Genomic DNA, 19995 nt, shown 5'->3' with positions numbered 1-19995 from the left:
TGTTCTTATCGTTTGTTTTCCTTCTATTTTTCAGCATAATGCCGCGTTTCAGCCTCCCATTCGAGACGAGAGTTGAGAATCTACGCTGTTATTTTTTATCTGTTTCAGCGTCATCTATACGTCGACTACATGTTATCAATGCTGTATGAACACAGATTATAAGCTCGCAGTCTGGAATACTGATAGTATGTTTCTTTCTAAAGGGTGGAAAACCATTGTCAATGCCGCAACCACCAAGATTTCCGATTTCGCTGCGTAGCCGAGCCTGGTCTATGTCTATCCACACTGAGAGCGGTTGCCTTGAAACGCTTAACGCTCGTCGTCCGTCCGTTAACAAGTGTAATCTGTTTTAATCAGTGGTTTTCCTCGCGTTTATCATAGTATCGTCAGGAACAACGGAAAAGCTAGATGTCTCTAGCAAACAAGAATATTTTCGGTGTTCTCAGGGGAAAGTGTAGTGAGTGCGAAGATTGCAAAGAATATATAACCGCGAACGAACGTCACCACCGCAGCCCTAATTCACACACTTCATACACTGGGTAAGTGTACGTTTTGTGCTAGGTACGTGCGTTATTTTGATAGCAAGAGCTCTTAGCGCATGTTTGTTGTGATTATGGCAAGCGTTTTGCGGTCCTGCATATGAACGCCACTTACGCTTGCTACTTTTCTGCTCTTACTTGGTCGCCAAGTCAATACACCGGCGTGCATTTTGCGAGCTGCGGATATATGCATCAAGATATATAATTCGCAGCTTCCTACTCGTTGTATTCTTACGATATTCTAAGACTCAATCGCGGAGTGAACGCCTTCCTGCATTTATGCTGCTTTGTACCTTGTGCTTTGTACCGATTTGAATGGTTCCGTAATTGTTACTCTCATTGCCCAAACTTTTGTTCCCAGGATCCCACATGCAGGTTCACATATACCGTCACCAGCGCAATGCAGTACCTCACAAACTCGTCCCAGAGCGCCTCCAACGCTGATAACGCAGTAATGTAGTGTCTCCTGCGTTACTGTACACTCATATTCCTCAAGGTTGTGTGCGTTTTATGTAATACTGTATTGCCATTTGCGCTCGCCTCTGCAACACGAATGTGGAATAAATTTTTTTCTGCTGCAATTCTCCATTTCGTTGGGTCTGTTCAGCTTAGCAAACATAGGTCAGTTGTTTTGACTCGCTGGCTTCCTCGCACTTTTATGCATTGCTTCTCACTTAGAAGATAGTTCTTTTTTCCACATACCTATGGTAAAGCGATCATGGTTCCTCCTCACATCAGAATCGCACTTGTGCACAATGTGTCACCTCTAGCTATACTTCTGTTTTTGTAATATACATATGTTCAAGATCTCCTTTTCTGCGGGTTCATTTTGGTACCTTGGTATGTTCTGTAAATGTCTGTCCATATCCCACGCACGGGGTGTTTGTTTTTATTCGCATCACACCAGCGCTCATTTGACAGGTGGGTTACGTTAATTTTCGCAAATTAACCCATCCGTAGTTACAAACATCTCCGACATTTCCTGACGCATGTGTCTGTAACTACGGACCGATTAATTAGCAAAAATTCACATAACCCACCTGCCAAATGAGCGCTACTCTGTTGCGAATAAAAATGAACATCCTGTATAAAAAGCCGCGCGTTGGCGTACCCTTTACGGGCAGGTGCTGGATTGAAGGCCGTAACCTCTAATTAGTGGGTTTCCTTGTAACTTTTATAAAAGGGGTCGCTCAGAGGGTACCTGGTAGCTTCTGAAATAGAGGGTAAAATATTGCGATTTTTTACCCTTTACTAAAGGGTACGGAGTTAAGAGTGTATCATCCATATGGCAACTGGCTTACAGAGCCGGTAATTCGAGATCCCAAGCAGTATTCCACTGATCGAATTTAGACGAAATGCCTCGAAGACTTCAGTGTAGAGCTTTTCTACCGAACAACATACTGGTCAGTATAGAAGGCGATAATAGCATTCTGTAACCTAATAAAGGGGCTGCTAATGTATTCGAACGGACGTCTTGTGAACAGGAACATCGTACATCAACACATGTAGTAGATTGTGCAAGAACAGATTACCTGTAGCTATACATAGCTTTCGCAGCTTACTAAGTATCCAGCCTCTCTTAGGTGGGACCACAATCACCATTTATTTCTGCTTACTTACTCACCCACAATGCTACAGGAACACGAACTTCGCGCTTTGAACAATAATGGAGTCCCTTCTGATTCTGATTAAAGGCCTCTGTTAGGAAGAAGAACAAGTTTCAGAGTTGCACGTGACCGGGATTGTGGACATTCGCGAATGAGTTCGTCGTGTAATATATTGCAGAAACGTTACTCCAGGGGAGAACATCACACTTTACTTCCTGGATGAAATGTAAAACGCCGGTGCCTTAACAAGGCGATCACGTATGATCTAGGAGACGGTAACGCAATCGTCAAACTGAAATGGTAGGGACTTTCAGGAGGGCATCGAAGAAACAACTGATAATTGTACGGCGTTTCGACCGAACTGTTAGTTCCTGGTCCTTATAACATACCGTACTTTTTGTACTGGTTGTACACACAGCGAAGATGTGACACTGTCACTTCAAGCATTGCATATCATTATTGCTGATAAATCTTCGTTCCTGTATATCTCACGTGTTCTATAAAAACATAGTGGGGACACTGCTCCAGTGAGTAAGTTTGTGAAATGTTGAATGTCCACGTGCTTGGTGACTGCGGAAATTGTATCCGACTCCATTGCCCCTCGGTAGCGGCTGCACAATGCTGTTCGTAAAGGACATCATATAGGAGAACTTACAGAGTTCCGCAGTTATCAATTTACACTCCCGGATTATGCCCAAGAGGTGTAACTTGTCTCCTAAAGACACAGCAGGTTCTGCCGGCATATTGACACACGCGTTTCAGAACTGGTTTCACTCGGTGCTGCCTTTTGCTCGCACTTTAGAACGACCTGCAGTACCATTAGACAGTCAAACTACCCAATCGTCCTTGTCGGTAATGGACGTTCTACGGAAGAACAAAAAGTTGAAATCTTCAATCACTTCGACTGTATTTTTCTACTGAACCATAATTATCTCTCCTCGATTCTACGAGAACAACACACGCTGAATACCATTCCACTGCAATTTCAAAAGGCTAGCCCGGGCTATCACTGTGTGTATATATCCTCTTCAGAACATCCTTATTCTCATTGTTCTTCCTCACAGTCGCAATTTTTACACCACCCACCCCCTGATGTCACGACGTGTGTCCAACAAACCCGCCACAACACGATAACTCTGTCCACACCCACAAATGCCAACGGAATTGCTGCTCACTCACTTACCGGTACATGCGGCCTATCCGGCTTCTGTCATTACCACCTGCACAGGACTTGCCGATCTCTGCCGGCGGTCTCTCCAGACGACAGTGATACATGCATCACCACCATACTCTCCCTTTCACTCACGTCAGGCAAGAGGTCATGCGAGAGACTTGTCTGAGCAAAGCAGATGAGAGGGTGCGCAAGAGTGGTATGGTTGTGGAAAAAGCACGTGGAGACGGAGGAAGCTACCTTTTCCACCTGCTTGGCTACGCGCGGTGTTGCTTTGCTTTCGAAGCAGGAAGCAAGTAAAAAGAGGGAAGGGAGTTCCGCGTGCACTTTTTGCGGTTGAATTGCCTCGTGAAAGTAAGTATAATTGGCAGGCGGAGACATGAGATACCTATGCGGGGCTTACCTGGATGGATATAGCAGTCGTACGAGGGAGTGGTTATGGATTATGGAAATGCTGATTGTGGAAGTTGAGAGTATTAAATAACTGCAGCATATCGAAATCAACATATGTGGGTGTGGTATCTCTCTCTCTCTCTCTCTGTACCGTGTATTAGATACTGGTTACTTTCATGTAGGTCGCAATATTGCACACATTTACCTGTCATCTGGTGCCCGGACGCACGATGAGAACATTCCACTGCGCGGGTTAGCCCTACTGAATGAATGTACTGCTTGCGGCATATACTTGTCTGAAATCTTCATTCAGTGGTTCAACAGCCCATATAGGGTTCGGGTGCTTTATCAATATTGTGTCTGAAGGCGGCCCATACGCCACATAATTCTATTAGGAGAAATAATCTTGTTACAGCTGGATATTTCAGATTTGGACGGACGATGAGCTCTCGATTTCAGACAAGTGTGTCCCAAGCAGTACACTCTAAGAAGAAAGGAGTAATTTTAGTCCTTTTTGCGACTAGATGTATTGCCACTATACCATTACTCCCTTTCGAGACCAAATGCACGGAAGTTTTATGCGAATTTTAGGGCCTACTTGCAGTGCTGGGGAATAAATTTCAGGGTTAGAGGGTCTAAATTTCGGAGTAACCACAATCTAGTGGAATGAAAGCTATAATTGCTCATAAATTACTCCTTTTTTTTAGTGTACTTTTCTACATAGCATCAGTCGATAACAATGTAGCAATGTACAGTCTCCAAATGTGAAAGATAACCGATGAGGTAGACAGATGCAGTCGTGACTCAATATAAACTTAATTCAATTAATTGAATTGATTAATTTAATAATTAATTGGTTAAAATGCGAGATAGTATAGCCATATATGGAAGCACGACGCGACACCACCGCCGACACTTCTCGCGGGAGCTCCAGATCACCTTTAGCTTACTTCAAGTTCAAGCTGCATCTTATAGCTTCATCTTCTTTGACGAAACAAAAATGTGTCTTTCCTCTTCTTTCCTTCGTGAGTATAATCAAGTCGTTCACATTTCGCTCCAACCCTTTCTTTCTTGTGAAGACGTCATCTCCGTAAAAAAAAAAAAAAAAAGAAAACGCTATTTTCAAATTTTATATTACATTGTGTCCAGAAGCCAGGCGATCTACATCAGCCTAACCGGAGCCACTATGCGTGTTTTACTGCTTCGACTGAGTATACGGCAGTATATACCGATAGGCAGGAATGGAGCAGTATATTTATTGCTCTGAAATGAGTGTCTTCCGAGTGGGCGGGTTAAGTGCACCACAAAAAGTGATCTCGTACAGCGTCCTGAGTTTATGTTCTTTTGGTTGTAACATCCACTCGATCGATTATGCATTCGCGGGAGAGTCAGCGTTGCAACTCTCCCGACGGTCCGACTGTAACTCGCAAGAGCCAAATATTTTTATTATTATTATTATTATTATTATTTCTTCCCCGTTTGGCTGTGGTTGCGTTTGGCAGTTTAGCCCCTTGACGGCTTCATCGTGTAAAAGGGACATTTTTGTTAATGAACACCTTTTCTTTTCTTTTTTTTTACGCAAGTTCAACTGAAAGGTGTGATAACGGTGTTACAATGTGGCCAACTGACAACTGAAATGGCCCCTGAAATGATGCTTTCTGTAGAATATGTCCTTTGAAATGGCGCTTTTTGTATAGTACACTATTTAGAAGGACGTGGACGGGTAGAAATCCAGTGAACCGGTAAGAAGAGCAGAAGAACAGACTCTGTTCGAAGTATCGGCGGCTCTCCTCCTGAGGCAATTCCCTTCTTACTATATATACTTAGAAGGGTGTGTTACAAGACACCCTTTTGTGTGGAGTGAAATCAACACCACAAGGGTGTATGTTGTAGGAGATTTACATAAGACATTTACATCGGAAATACATTTTTTTTAATTGCTGTGTCAATAATTCCTCAGAAAAGGCAAACAGGATGCATACTGCACATCATCGGCTAATATCGAAATTGAACGTTTCCTCAATTCTCGCACGTGAGATCTGCATCAAACTGAGTGCTAAACTTCCCGTGAACGATTAGCTGCAGTTCTTATACGGATGTTGTACGTTGGTTCATGAGTGGCAATAGCTCACAGTAACCTGTGAAAACGACGACGTTTGCACATCGTCCTCGCGCGCGTATGTGTGTGTGTGGAGGCTCACCTTTCCTGGGCCGGAAAGAAAAAGCAAAAAGGTGCAAATATTTCATCTCACGTGTTGTATGCGCACCAAGCTTTTTACCAAGCATTTTTCTCTCTCTCTCTCTTTCGTCGTTTTCTGAAGCCCATCCATCCGATCCGCCACTTCCGCCGAGCTTTCGGGCTACGCATTAACAGGGCACCGAAAGAGATATCACTTGATAGAGTATGCAGATCACTCCATTGATAAAATTCATTCATTCATTTCCTGTTTACCTGCCTCCAATTCATTGCATTCCTGCGGACAATGCATTATTATTATCAGTATTATTACTCAGTTATTACTATTATTACTATTATCGTATAACGTATATACATGTGCACACATAGCAGGTACCCCAAGTGGATTAAGCCGTCCGGTATTCACGATATGTACGAGATATTAGTGAGTTTTAGTATACCGTTGATAAGGTTATCGTGCCTATCGGAACCAATCGCAGTCCTACGTGACTCAGAATCTTATCCACTGATTGGTTCCGGTTGATACGGTTCGACGCAAGCCACGTTATCAACGGTCTGCTAAAACTCTCTATAGAAAAGGAAATATCGTGGAAACTGGGTCTTGCATTTCTCGCAGCACGTAGATTTTGTTCGTGTTGTTTCCCAGACCTTCTTCCGTTCATTTGTGCTCTTAATTGCCCAGAGATTCAAATAAGTTCTTCACTTGCGTGCTCCTCAAGACATTGCGTGATTGAACGTGTTTCGTGTGACGTAATCTTCCTCCGCGATATCGTAATTGCGCTTGGTCGTGCCCATTCCTAATTCTGTTGAGGCGGCACTCCTGAAAACTTCTGGTAACAGTTTAGCGTAATTTTGCATATTCGTCGGTTTACCCGTCGGCGAATACGAAATGACGCACATATACCTTTTCTATACGCCGCTGTTGAAAGGTTAAATATCGTGTTTTGCGTAGTAAGTAAGGGTAAAGATTTAGCTATATACTTAACTATACGATGCTCGCATTAAGTTGTTCGATGTCCACATACATTGCCACTTACGCGAGTTTTATCCATACAATTTACCGCTCCATCCAGCCCTTATATGCTGGGAAGGATAACGGACGTATTTTCGTTACCGTTTCCATCTTCGTTACTGCTATATATTTTCGTTTCCGGTGTCCGCTTCTTATGTTGTATACCAGCTTTGAATTTCGTTTCCGTTACGTTTCCGTTACTGTTTCCGGTAATGGAACGGCTGTTACAGGGCTGCGGGAGGACAGCCCGTCCGGCTCTGTCGCTCAGCACCCTGTTTTGCCCAAGTGCTGCTTCGGCGTCACGCATACACAATACACAAGTAATTTTACGTCGTTGGGTTGCGCACATCTTGCAATATTTTTAAAGAAGTGTAGGAACATGTCTTCAGTCAGGCTTCCATCTTCAGTCACTCTGAGTCCAGCAACCCACGATGAGCGTAACCTTCATCCAATGTTGCATTCATAGGTGGACACTCTCAGTAGTAAACAATACTGCTATAGCCACGGTGAAATGAAGAAAGTACAAAAAAAAATCATATGCTGTCATCCTCGTGCTATGGTGGAGTAGAGTGCGTGAAGTCTATCTTATGTAAGTCTCATGTCCTGATGTTATGTAGGTAGGTGATGTCACAAGTAGGTAAGCGAGTGATGCACCCTCGATATCCAATATTGCGCTTTGTTTCCATGCTGTCGTATAGTATTTAGAGCATTGCAGGCAAAGGAGTCATCAAAATACAAAAATAAAATGAAAAGTTACTGAAATGTCATCGCACAACAGTAATAGCCATTACCCGAATTCAATACCGGATGATAATTTTCGTTTCCGTTTCTGTTTCCGGTAATGGAGGACAGTAGTATGCGTTTTCGTTTCCGTTATCGTTACCATCTCCAATTTCGGTAATATACCGTTTCTGTTTCCGTTGCCATTACCGTTACCCTTCCCTGGTACCCCCCTTTTACCCTTTATAAGAACTGGTCTTTTTTTAGAGATATCGTTTTTTAAATGCGCTGTAAATTATACAACCTCTTTCTTTTTTACTGCATCTCACCAAATGTTATGCTTAAAATTGTATAACATATTCCTTTTAAATTAACCTTTCTATTTTTAACTAGTAGTACTTCACCACAATAGTCCTACTTCACATTCACCATTCACAGTTTTGGCGCACCGTAGTCTTTGTTGCTTGTGGGCCATGAAAACCCCAGCCATCATCATCATCATTGTTTAAATTTTTCAGAGACAAAAATTGTTGGTGCGAAGTGAACAGCAGGCTCCAATGCACCAGGCATCATAATATGTACTTATCTGCACATAACAGAGCCAAACACACATGCGCAAAATACACGGACATTGCGTGATATATGTGCATACGGATCTCCACACGAAGCAGTACTCCCTTTGTTTTGTAACCTCTCTTCGGACGGCTTTGCACTTGCAACTGCAGCTGCGGAAGGTTGGGAGAGTCTTCGCTGCGGTTCGAAATTCGAATACAGTATTCCAAATTCGATTCGGAACTCGAATCGAATACACAATTCTTCTTTTCGGTGTTCGAAAAATCCGAATGTTCGCACAGCCTTAGGACCAACATAAACAAGTCCATCGAAGCCTTTCTTTGATTTTGTTCGTCCTTTTTTTGCTTTTGATAGCATCTCACAGGCCACGATTATGCATCGATAAACTAACGATCGAATGAAAGGGAGCACTATTTTCGGACTTTTCCGTTTTATTTTTACTTCCTCTGGATGCACTCGGCGACAGCGACTTTCTGCCAATCGCCTTGAAGCGGAGACGTAGTTCCCCGACTTGAAAAAGGCAATACGACTAGCGGGACAAACATTACTGCTGTTCAGCGCCATTTAACGATGACAAGAGTGACTCGACGGGAGAGCCGCTCCACGGCCACGGTCATATAACGGGATAATCCTCCACTTTTCTTTCACCGGAAGAAAGTTCCGGAAACGTGGGAAATGAGACTTCGCCTAGATGCAGTGCAGAGCAGGGCCATTTCCATGACCCAGTAAAAAAAAATCTCCTGAAATGTATACGAGGAAAATGAATAACTTTGTATTTACCCTGGCGTTCAATTACCGTGTCACGTGAGCGTGCGTGCTAACTCCTTTGTGTTTCAGTTGTTAATATTCTTACGGTGCCGTTGAGTCAGCTCCCCAAACGCGCGTCGGTATACGCTCCAGTATGCATCGAGATGGTGCTGCATGAAGGTGGGCGACGCCCTGTACTCATGGGCTTAGCCTGGGAGGGGGGGGGGGGGGGGGTCACTCTAAATTGTACCTATGGTATTGCATTTGGGAGAGGGAAACACTTCCTCCCCGATGTAAAGTCCCAATAGACCCCCCGCCCGAAATATCGTGCCTGTACTTGCACGTTTTTAACGGGAATGGTGGCGATTTTTTTATTACCACTGTCGCCACGTGTCCATGATGAAGTCCAGCTCATCAACGGCAGGCCCTAAGATCCTCCCCTTTCTGGACGCTGTATATACGACTTCGGTCCTCCACTTACAGCGAACCTGTGGCCGACGAAACGCCCACTCATTATAATCGAAAATAAAATTCTTCTTGTTGTCGCTGTTTTAATTATTATTGTTTCGTAATGCATAAGTTGGTTTTGTACGTTCAGCAATTACTTTTTGTTGCTTTCCTATTGCCACGTAATGATTGATAGAGGCTGATATGACTTGTGTGTTGTGTACTTGCGCAAAAGCATTGAATACTGAAGCCAGAAGCTGGCGGCATACAAAGCAACCTAAGACCAATGTAGATTCTCGTTATCCCTCTTTCGAGCATGGCAAACTATAGTATTGAAGGGTGAAAACTTACATAACAGAGCATATTCACCCACGACACGTTGTGACGTGACTTGTGCCTCTCACTGGTGGTCACTTTTCGTTGTATATAGGGGCATTGAAAGATCATGAACTGCTCGATTTTTCAATGCGGTAACCATACTTTTCGCAAAAGAAAACATGATAACGACAATGACGAAGTGTCTTCTGGATAAAAGAAGTGGATGGACGCGACCGGATTTCAAAACACCATTCTAGACTTCGTTTTCGAGCAAACGCTAGATCATCTCGGCAGCCGCGCCGAAAAAGTGACCACCACCACGGCGGCCAAACGCGTCCGTTTGACGACATGCCCGTTATGGCATTGTTACTCGCAATGCGGATGCCACCGAAACACGGTAACGTGCGCGAAGACAATGTAAGACACGTCGGGAAGACTTCACGTTTATCCATTTATTTATTTATTTATTGTTTTCCCGTCGGCACCGACCTGGCCGACAGCTGAGGTCGTCTCGGAAGTGCACATAGAATGACCGGCTATTTTTATGGCCGTTGACCCACATCAATTTCGCCAGCGAGGAACCAGTCAGTTCCGGAGTGGTCGAGTTGAAAATAGGAACTCTCTTAACCTGGCACACATGGTCCCCGATCACGGGCGCGTCCCCATTGTCCTCCTTCGTATCTTCCGTCCTCCATTCCTATATCGTAATGTGGCCCCACCCTGGATTTGGGCGATGGCGGAGCCGATTCAGCATGATGAATGCATGGCCAAGTTATAGGCTATGTTCCGTCGTAGATACGCTATGAATTATCTATGAAGACAACACGATGACAGAAGAATTGGCCCCCATTCTTAAAGTGATATTCCGGTCTAAAAATTAGTATTTATTATTTGATTGCGCGTTGTAAATCAACCTCACCCAAAGACTCTGTATGTAAAACATAAATGCTATCAGTGAACTTTACGCCCTTCCACGATTTTTCCCAAGAACCCGGGAAATTTCATAGTTTCGGATTCTTCGAGAATGGGTGACGTCACCACGAGCTCCGGCGTCTTTCTCCCAGCAACAGCGCACGCGCCTTCCCCGTCTCCTCTTTCGACCCCACTTTGTAGGGTTGTCAGCAGCTGTTATGATGATGATAATGATGATGATGACGACGATCTAGTGATGAGTACCTTGGAGGAGCAATGTTGCCAGACAGGGGGCAGATTACGCACCACCATTACATCATAGTTCTCAAAACTAGAGATTAATTTTACGATACTCCGAGTAGCATAGAGAAAAAAAATATTTTGACAGAATGCAGTGGGTCTTCGTTTATGGCCTCAAACGAAGATCCTGGTGTATTGTCAACAACAAGAAGTTTAACTACTTAGATAAGGTGTTTCTTTTTTCTTTTCGTTTGAGCTGGGATCCTGACAACGCCCCCCCCCCCCCCCCCGACTCCAAGGACGATAGGACGATGACATCACCCAGACTTCACACAACATTCCTGTACTTGACCTACTGACAGCTGCCAGGTGGCGGCATCCTCCTGATTCTGACGTCATTCTAGACACGTGTAAAAGCTCATTGACAGAATGCTCAGGCTTGCCTTATCGTGTAAAAGCTCCAAGCATTCATTGTCACCACTTAGTCCTGACGAAGGCGGAGCTTCCGCGACAACGCTTCCCCATTTTTCTTACTTCCTATACCTTCGTTGTCTGCCTCTTGCTTTTTCTAGTACCTATATATATACAGGGTGTCCACCGTAACTATAGAAGTAATTTTAAAAAATAGAAATATCAGTTTTTCCCAGTTTTAACCAATGGCGATGTACTCTACGCCTAAATGCCCACCATAAGAGGGCACAGGCAAGCTTCTGTGTCGATGCAATAATTAACTTTCGTTAATTAACTGAATGGGTCTGGAAGTAAGGTGATCTGGTGGTCGTTCTTCGACGCTCAAGTAGAAGCGCTCCCGGTTTCATTTCATCGTGGCCTTCAGACACTTTCTCTTTGCATTTTATAGATATAAAGAGGGAAAATAGCAGAAGCGCTGTGGCTGCACGTGGGCCATATGTTTATAAGTTGACCGCACACCCCAACACCAGTACAGCTATTTCGGCCTGCTTGGGACTCGTCAGCACTGCGCAGGGTAGTGACACGATCTTGAGTCGGCACAAACTGTGTGTCTCAGTGAGACATCAGTGTTTCACGGTGACAGAGCCACCTGTGGAGGCCGCAGAGGTTGCATTCGAGATCGAATGCAACGTTCTGACTGTGCTGCTCTTTTTCTTTGCTCTCTCTCTTTTTTCTTTTTGCTGTGTGTGTGTGTGTTTTGTTCGGTCCTTTCTGTCTGCCTTTTCTCCTTTGTTGTTTTAGTTGCAAAAATATTCCAGAAGCCAGGAGAAGTCATGATAGAAAACAACGAAATTACACACCGGCTTGACGCAACAAATAACAAGTTTTGTTCTATTTTGTTCTATAACTATTTGTTTTAGTTCCACATTTCGAACGCGAAACAAAAACCGAAACTAACATAAAAACGCAACCGCTGTGTGGTAGCGAACGCCACGCTTTTAGGTGATCGCTCGCTACAGTCTCGAAACACTGGGCCTTGATTTTTGCGTTTGTGACGTCTGTTTCATCGCTGGGTAGTGTGGTATTCTATCGCACTTTAAACTGTTCCTCGTCAAGATATTGAGGGAATCGTTCATAGGCAAGTTGGTAAATCACATGTTTTAAGTGCAGCTTCGTTTCATTTCATTATGTGCATTGTTTGTGTCACACGTCACTCAACACGTAGCACAGAAGCAGTTACGCTGGAGCGGCTGGAGCTTGCAATTACAGACGAAAATATTGCAGCTATTTCATTTTGAAAATCATGACTTATTTTGGAGCTTTGGTGACAAACGATGGTGCCTGTTGCAAAAATGCTAGCGATCAGCTTATCGGCATGATCTATCGTTTGACATACAAATGGTTATCGTGTCACACACGCGGTTTTTGAAGACGAAATGCGTTGTATTCGTGTTAGTTGCTTCGCATGACGATATTAGAGTGTTGTGTCACATGAAGTCGGTTTGAACACGGTGCAGGGCCTGAAGAAAACGCCCAAGGTCTACACTGGGAATTGGCATGCTTCATCCTTGTGTCATCAAGATGTGTACCATCTAGTGCCAACTCAGCATTCAGATGCGGAGAAGATGATGTGGTAGAAGAAAGCAATGGATACAATGAATCACACCTGTCAGGTTTGCTCTGTCCGCTTGCATTTGCGCAATCTTCAGCACGGGGTTGTAGCGATTATAATAGTAATGAGACATGTGGTGACAATCCAACCAGGACATTACTGTACTAGTTAGTACAACGCGCAATGTGTATAGTCGTGTCAGAGATATGTTACGTGTTTGAGTTTCCTTTAAAATTTTGTTGTGGAACTATTGTAACTCTAATGCAGTTTTTGTGTGCATGTATACTTGACTGAACATTTTAGCATTCATTTTAAATGTGTCGTTGCCACATCTAGATTTTTCTCACACTTGGTTCTTTGGGTTTCAGGAATGTGGATGTGTTTGCGAGAGCTGCATTAGTCATAATAGCCTTCACTTGCACCAAGAGATTGAGGCACTGAAAAGGCAGTTGTTGGAACGAGAATGCCACATCATGCGCATGGAGACGCGTGTTATGCAAGAGGTTCGTGTCGTGGCATGTCACCCGTCCTTTACCATGCTTTTAAATCATTAAAGTCAGCCGCAACAAAGGCCTCTTGCTCTCACCACTGTCGTTTCCCTGCAGGTCCCAGATGAAATGTGCCTGCGGCAAGAAGTGGCAGCTTGTCAGGACAAGTGGCAGAGGTTACAGGAAGGCTACCGCAAGTTGCAGAAAGTAAATCAGGGCCTGGAAGATAAGTTGCTAAAAGTAGTGGACAAGTTTGAAACAGAGAAGTCCGCACTCACGAGAGACGTTCAAGAGCTGACGAACCACTTAGTTGATGCGCGACTCACCATTGCACAATTAAGGGAAGAAAATGTAAGTCCGTGTGTCTTTGATGTACAGTCAACCCTCGATTTATGAATTCCCTCGTTTTATGAACACTAGCACGAGGAACCAAACTTTTTACATGCATTTTTTCCCTCGTTTTATGAACCTCGATATTCGAATAATGAATGGAATTTCTGGGAACCAACTAGGAGTTGCACAGCGTTTTTGCCCTCAATTTATGAACGGGTCGTTCCGAGGCCAACAAAAACCTTCAAAGGGATTATTCGTGGTCTTATGAATGACGCCTGAACAGACAAAACGTTTTCCAGGTATTGCACCCTCGGTTCTTAACCCCTCGAAATCCGAACAACAAATGGGTTTTTGCAGAAGTGTTCCTGACCTCAATTCATGAATAAAGTGTCCGCTGTCACCCGGAGATTAATAAACTTAGGTTAAAACCCCAGAGGAAATCCGAGACCAGTTGAGTGCGAATGTGCTGACATCTCCTCTTTCCAAGATTGACACAGGGGAAGGCATGATCCAAAGCACAATTAAACTATTTAGTATTGCATAATAAACAGAGTGTGAATGCACTAACATCTCTGCTTTGTGAGATTGATACCGCAGAAGGCATGGTCGAAAGCAAAATTACACAATATATTGCATTATAAACACAATAGCAACTCGGAAATACTGTTCCATTTGCTCGAAAGTACTCACTTAACGGAATTTTCGATTTATGAATCCCTCGATTTATTAATGATTTTTCGGGGAACCGAGGCTGTTCATAAATCGAGGGTTGACTGTATTACACTTTTGTGAATGCTGAATAGGGCTCTGTGCATTGAGCCGTTTAATCCTCGTTGCAGGAGCAGTATCGCAATGACTGCAATGTCGCAGTTCAACTCCTGCAGTGCAAGCCTTCCAACTTTGTAGCATCCAAGTATAGCTCGGTGAGTGGTTTACAGTGAGACACAGCTCGCGTGTTAACATGTGAGCGAGATGCTCAGATAGCAGGTGTGGCAAAGTTTGCAAACTCAGACATGCAATGTGGTTCTATGAGGACTAAAAATTTATTCACAACAGGAGTGAAGTAGTGACTTTCATGCTACAGGCTTTTGATTTCAGTCCAGATACTTTATGCACACATGTGTGCAGAAACATCATTCAACATAATTTACTTGAACTTGTCATTCCCATTAGCCATTTATTGTATCTCATTGTCAAGTATTGTGTCACAACTAGAAGCAGTCAGTGTAGAATTTCTCCCGATTTTAACCGGGAAACCGGTTTTGTGAACGATCTCTGCGTGTAATAAGGGTAATAATTTATCGCTTCTTCTGTTTAACAGGCCAGTAGTACACCTAAATAAAAATAACTTTTTAAAAATTCCGTAATTTTTGTTGATTTATCCCCTCCTCAGTTTTAATAGGTCAGCAGTATGCCTGAATCAAAATAGATTTTAAAGATTTCCGTAATTTCCATGCATGTGCTTAAACACGGCCGCGTCACTGACACGTTAGACATTTCCTCGTTACTTCCAAACGAACTGCAGGAAAAAGTTTCAATAATTTTTTTTTAAATTCAGTAATTTTTGTTGATTTATCACCTTTACAGTTTTAATAGGTCAGCAGTATGCCTATATAAAAATACGTTTTAAAAATGTCCGTAATTTCCATGCATGTGCTTTAAACATGGTCGCGTCACTGACACATTAAACTTTGCCTCGTAGCTTCCAAGCGAACTGCAGGAAAAAGTTTAAATAATTTTTTTAAATCCGTAATTTTTGTGGATTTATTGCCTCTTCAGTTTTAATAGGCCAGCAGTATGCCTAAATAAAAATAAATTTTAAAAATTTGCCTAATTTCCGTGCACGTGCTTTAAACACAATTGCATCACTGACACGTCAAGACTTTGTCTCGTAGCTTCCAAACGAACTGTGGGAAAAAGTTCAAATAATCTTTTAAATCCGTAATTTTTGTTGATTTTTTCCCTCTTCAGTTTAATAGGCCAACGATATGCCTAAATAAAGGTAGATCTTAAAATATTTCTGTAATGTCTATGCATTTGCTTTTAACTTGATCGCATCACTGACACATTAGACTTTGCTTCCAAACGTATTTCCGTAATATTTCCAAAAATATTTCTGTAATGTCCACGCATGTGCTTTAAACACGATCGCATCACTGACACGTCAGACTTTGCCTCGTAGCTTCCAAACGAACTGCAGGAGAAAGTCCGCAACCACCTGGGCATGCAGCAACGGTGTGTCAAGAGTCCCACAGAACCACGAGTAATCAGGGTGCCTATGCCAACTTTCCCACCAACTGCCATGGTGTACTCAGTGCCACCTACTCCAGAAGAGGCACCCACACCAGAAGGAGCAGGGGAGGGTGGGGGCGTACGCCCCCCGCCGGACTACATCAGTGCAGCCATCATGGCAAAAGTGCTGGAAGAACGTGCACGGGAACGGCGGAGAGCCGGCGCCTACCTCTCAAAAGGAACTCAGGCCTCGCTGTGCTGCATCCACCACCCGAGGTCGATGGCTGGCGACGGCATTCGGTCGACAGAGACTGTCCTCTGAGCTGTCGTCTGCTTCTCCTTCTGCGATTATGTTACAGAGAGACAGTGCTTCAAAATTCCAGCTTTCTCACTCTGTGCACCTAGCTTAGTGAGGAGCGTGCGCGACCGGAGGCGACCTCGGCACTCGACGATGCAACGCAACATTTTTAATTCCGGGTTGGCAACACTCTGCGGTGACTGATGTGAATATGTCACGTGAGCAGCCGGTGTGTAAAACCTAGGGAAAGTCTACGGGCCCAACAGCGAATGGCTTCCATGTACAGAGATGGTGAACGTGTAGAGTGTGTGCTTGCTTATCCTGTCAGGTTGGAAAAATATTTTAGGGCGCAACCGAAAAGGAGGAAAGAGTGTCTGAAGAGAGTGCGACAAAAAAAAGAGAAAATGCCCAAAGGGTTTTGTGTACGTTATTTTGAATTGAGTCAGAAATTGTATGTGTAGCTTGAATGTGTACTGGATGTGTTCCGTTTGACTATACTCTGAAACTCAAGCTACGGTGACAGGCACTCAGACTGAAAAACAACATTGGTTGTTAGTAGCATACAGTCCATTTTCTCACTGCAAATTCGGAATTAATTTTCCACAGCTTATAGTTGTAATAACAGCTTGCGCTGTGCATGCTCTGATTCCTCTTTGCCCTTCACAACAGTGATCAGCAGCTCCGAAATTCCCTGGTGTAATATTTTTTTATTGTACTATTTTTACCCTTTTCGAATCCATGAAATCTGAAAGGAGTGGAAATACAAAAACATTAAAGACTGGTGGCATGAAAATAAACATTGTGACAAAGAAATCGAAGCACAAAAACATTAGGTTCCATCAAAGGATTCAATCCGTCAGTGAGTTCAATCAAAAGCGTTCATCCAATCAGTCGTAGCCATTCTTTGGGGATGTTGCTCTTCAAAGTTCCATCCTGGTTTGAGTCCCCGACTCACAGAAGTGAAACATATCTGCAGTCTGAGTCGAAAGCAGCGAACACCATTCCAATATGCCAGCGGAACTCAAAACTGTATACCTTGCATGGCATTGTACCAAACGCACACGTTGTTTCTTCCACGGAGACAGGTTGCAGCCATGCGTCTGTGAATAAAAACTGTGGAGCAGCCAAAAGCAATTTACACGTCGAATTTTTGTGGATGCTTAGAAATAGAAAACACGTTTTCTTCTGGCTTTTATTTTCGGCTTCCCTCAAATAGTACCACAACAGAAGCTTAGCACACTTTGCAAACAAATATAGGTACCACTTTTTGTGTTCTCCTAATACCATCCCTAGTGAAGGTCATGTAGCAGTGCACCTCAGTAGCCCTCACTTGTAGAGCTCTACTGTTTTGCCATAATTTCAGGAACCAGTCGATGCAATGACAGCGCACAAATGTGACTCGATAGCACTTTATGGACTATTGTGCCTTTTTAACCGTGAGGCACACAACTTCTCTATTAATCTGTGTTAGCAATGTCAGTATGTAATAATGTTTGTTTTTCATGCTTAGAAGAAGCACAGGCAGTGCCATATTTTGAAGGTCTTTCCAAGGTCTGGTACGAAACAACGTGTACAGGGTTGGAAACACGAGGTGACCAGTGTGTGCCGACTCTATCTAATAACGTTATAAATGCCTTTTGGGGATGTGCTGCTGCCAATGTCTACTTGTAGTTCTTGCCTTCCTGTTAAGACCCTGATACGGATATCTTACAGAACTTAATTTTAAATAAGAGCTATATAAAAGCATAAAATTTAGCAAAAGCTGGAATGCTCTTTGCTTTCCTTCTTTCCAAGAAACTGGACTCGGTTGACCAACAGTTGAAAGATCTAAATATCTCGCTTCATTTGAAATGTGGTTGTGCCTGCATAGTTGGAGACAGCGGGTGTTAAATTTTTTTTTTTTTTTTTTGCTGTAATCACGATGAAATCATGATATCAGACTTGTCTTAGCCTCCTGTTCAGTTATTATGTTAGAGGGTGTACATCACTGGACAAACTAGAGAGACACAACAAATGAGCTATGGTTATTGGTAAGCACTTTTACGCCAATTCTAGCGGACTTGCTCTCTGATATCAATAGTGTAAACTGCTGTTCTAATTTTTATAATTCAACAACTGCACAGGTTTGCATCCTGTATGTGAGATTACTGGTGTGATGGTGAGGAAGCTCTACTGCACTGTACTGTGAAATCTGACAGAATGGACTAGCTTCCACTTTTATTATTTGGTCATTGTTATAAGCAAACTCTTGATGGAAGTACCCCTCACTCCCATGGGTAGTAACAGAATGTCGTAGAATTTGCATTTGCATAATCATCACCATCCTTTCATGTCATGTGCTTTTTGTTTGACACAAGCGTTCATACTGGTTCGTTGGTTCATGTCATTGACGATTGCGGTGGACATGTGGTAGGCTACATTTTATCCACATGCTCATAGAGTACTGGATTTTAACAACAACTAGAAGCAGTCAAAGTACGATCTGTCCCCATTTTAACTGGGAAACCAGTTTTCTGAATGATCTCTGCGTGTAACAAGGGCATAGGTTAATTTATCGCCCCTTCAGTTTAATAGCATAGCAGTAGCATGTCTAAATAAGAATAACTTTTTTGAGATACTTCAAGGGCTTGCCAATGCAGTTCGGGTGACCTCACTCGCGTTGCCTTACTGGCGGAGACGCCTGCAGTGATGTGTTTCAGTATTCGCAGGGTGGGAAGGGGGGGATTTTGAGGGTTGTACCCCACCTCACCCTGAAACCGTGTTCTCGGTAGTACGTTTGGGAGAAGGATAATGAGGGTAAAATTCTCCTCCTTCATGCATGTAAAGTTCCTGTTAGAAACACTCCCAAGATATGTTTCTGGCTACGTAACTGACTCGCGGTGTTCATTTTCTACGCGTCCGTTTCTCCCTCTGCTGTAAAACTTCGAATATACACCCTTAAAAATGAGTTTCACCACATAGCACGCTCCTAGCCATCCATCATCCCGAATGACAACGTTCTCGCTCCAGATTTGTTGAAAACGGGAGGCGAAGCCTATTTTATGACATTATGCACGTGCATAATGTCACAAAATAGGCTCCGCCTCCTGTTATCAGCAAATCGGGGACAAGAACGTTGTCATTCGGGATGATGGATGGCTAGGAGCGTACTATGTGGTGAAACTCATTTTTAAGAGTGTAGGATCACAGCGAAGCAAACGATTGTTTTCCACATTTATTTGGCACGGCATTGTGGGGAAGTGCCCCAAACCCTTTAAAAACACGTTGCCATTACGGAGCATAGTGATGCTGGTCGTGGTGGTTGTGCTGAAACATCATGGAAAGTAACTGTTCCGAAGCTGGAACACACAAAGAGAAAAACACAGCACAAGCCTCAAAGTGCCCAGGAGAATCGGAGAGCTCACACGATCATCTCAACCTCTCATTCTCTTAGCCATCCCAAGGTTTCTGCTGTGTCCAACTGTCTTCGCGTTCCAGCCTCGGAACAATTGCCTTCCATCACGTCCGCCAGTCCAGGGACACTGCCTCGTCCTGTGTTGTATGTGTGTGTGCGTACAAGAAAGAAGTAGTAGAGAATGTGGAGAGCATAGGTTCGTGTCCTGTTGGTTGAGGCCCCTTGGAAAGCCGTCAGTAGGCAGTGCCAGTGTAGCGTTAATGGTTAGTGCACTTGGTTGGTAATCGAGGTGGGGGTTCTATTCCTGCTGCCTGTCTGCCTCCTTTGACGACTGTCATGTTTCAGTGTCTT

The 19995-nt window shown here is 43.5% G+C and overlaps 1 protein-coding gene across 1 annotated transcript; it reads left to right on the top strand.

The window, feature by feature from the left end:
- Window positions 1–12315: 12315 nt before the first annotated feature.
- On the top strand, window positions 12316–17902 carry LOC135401409 (tight junction-associated protein 1-like). Its single transcript, XM_064633808.1, has 6 exons — window positions 12316–12425; window positions 12805–12960; window positions 13268–13402; window positions 13505–13738; window positions 14560–14643; window positions 15903–17902. The coding sequence occupies exons 2-6, from the start codon at window positions 12934–12936 to the stop codon at window positions 16272–16274; spliced, it is 852 nt and encodes a 283-aa protein (XP_064489878.1). The 5' UTR covers window positions 12316–12425; window positions 12805–12933; the 3' UTR covers window positions 16275–17902.
- Window positions 17903–19995: the final 2093 nt, after the last annotated feature.

This window comes from Ornithodoros turicata, chromosome 7 (genome assembly GCF_037126465.1).
Source record: "Ornithodoros turicata isolate Travis chromosome 7, ASM3712646v1, whole genome shotgun sequence".
In the NCBI taxonomy this organism is placed as follows: domain Eukaryota; kingdom Metazoa; phylum Arthropoda; class Arachnida; order Ixodida; family Argasidae; genus Ornithodoros; species Ornithodoros turicata.
This window is presented reverse-complemented; position numbering and strand designations above follow the sequence as displayed.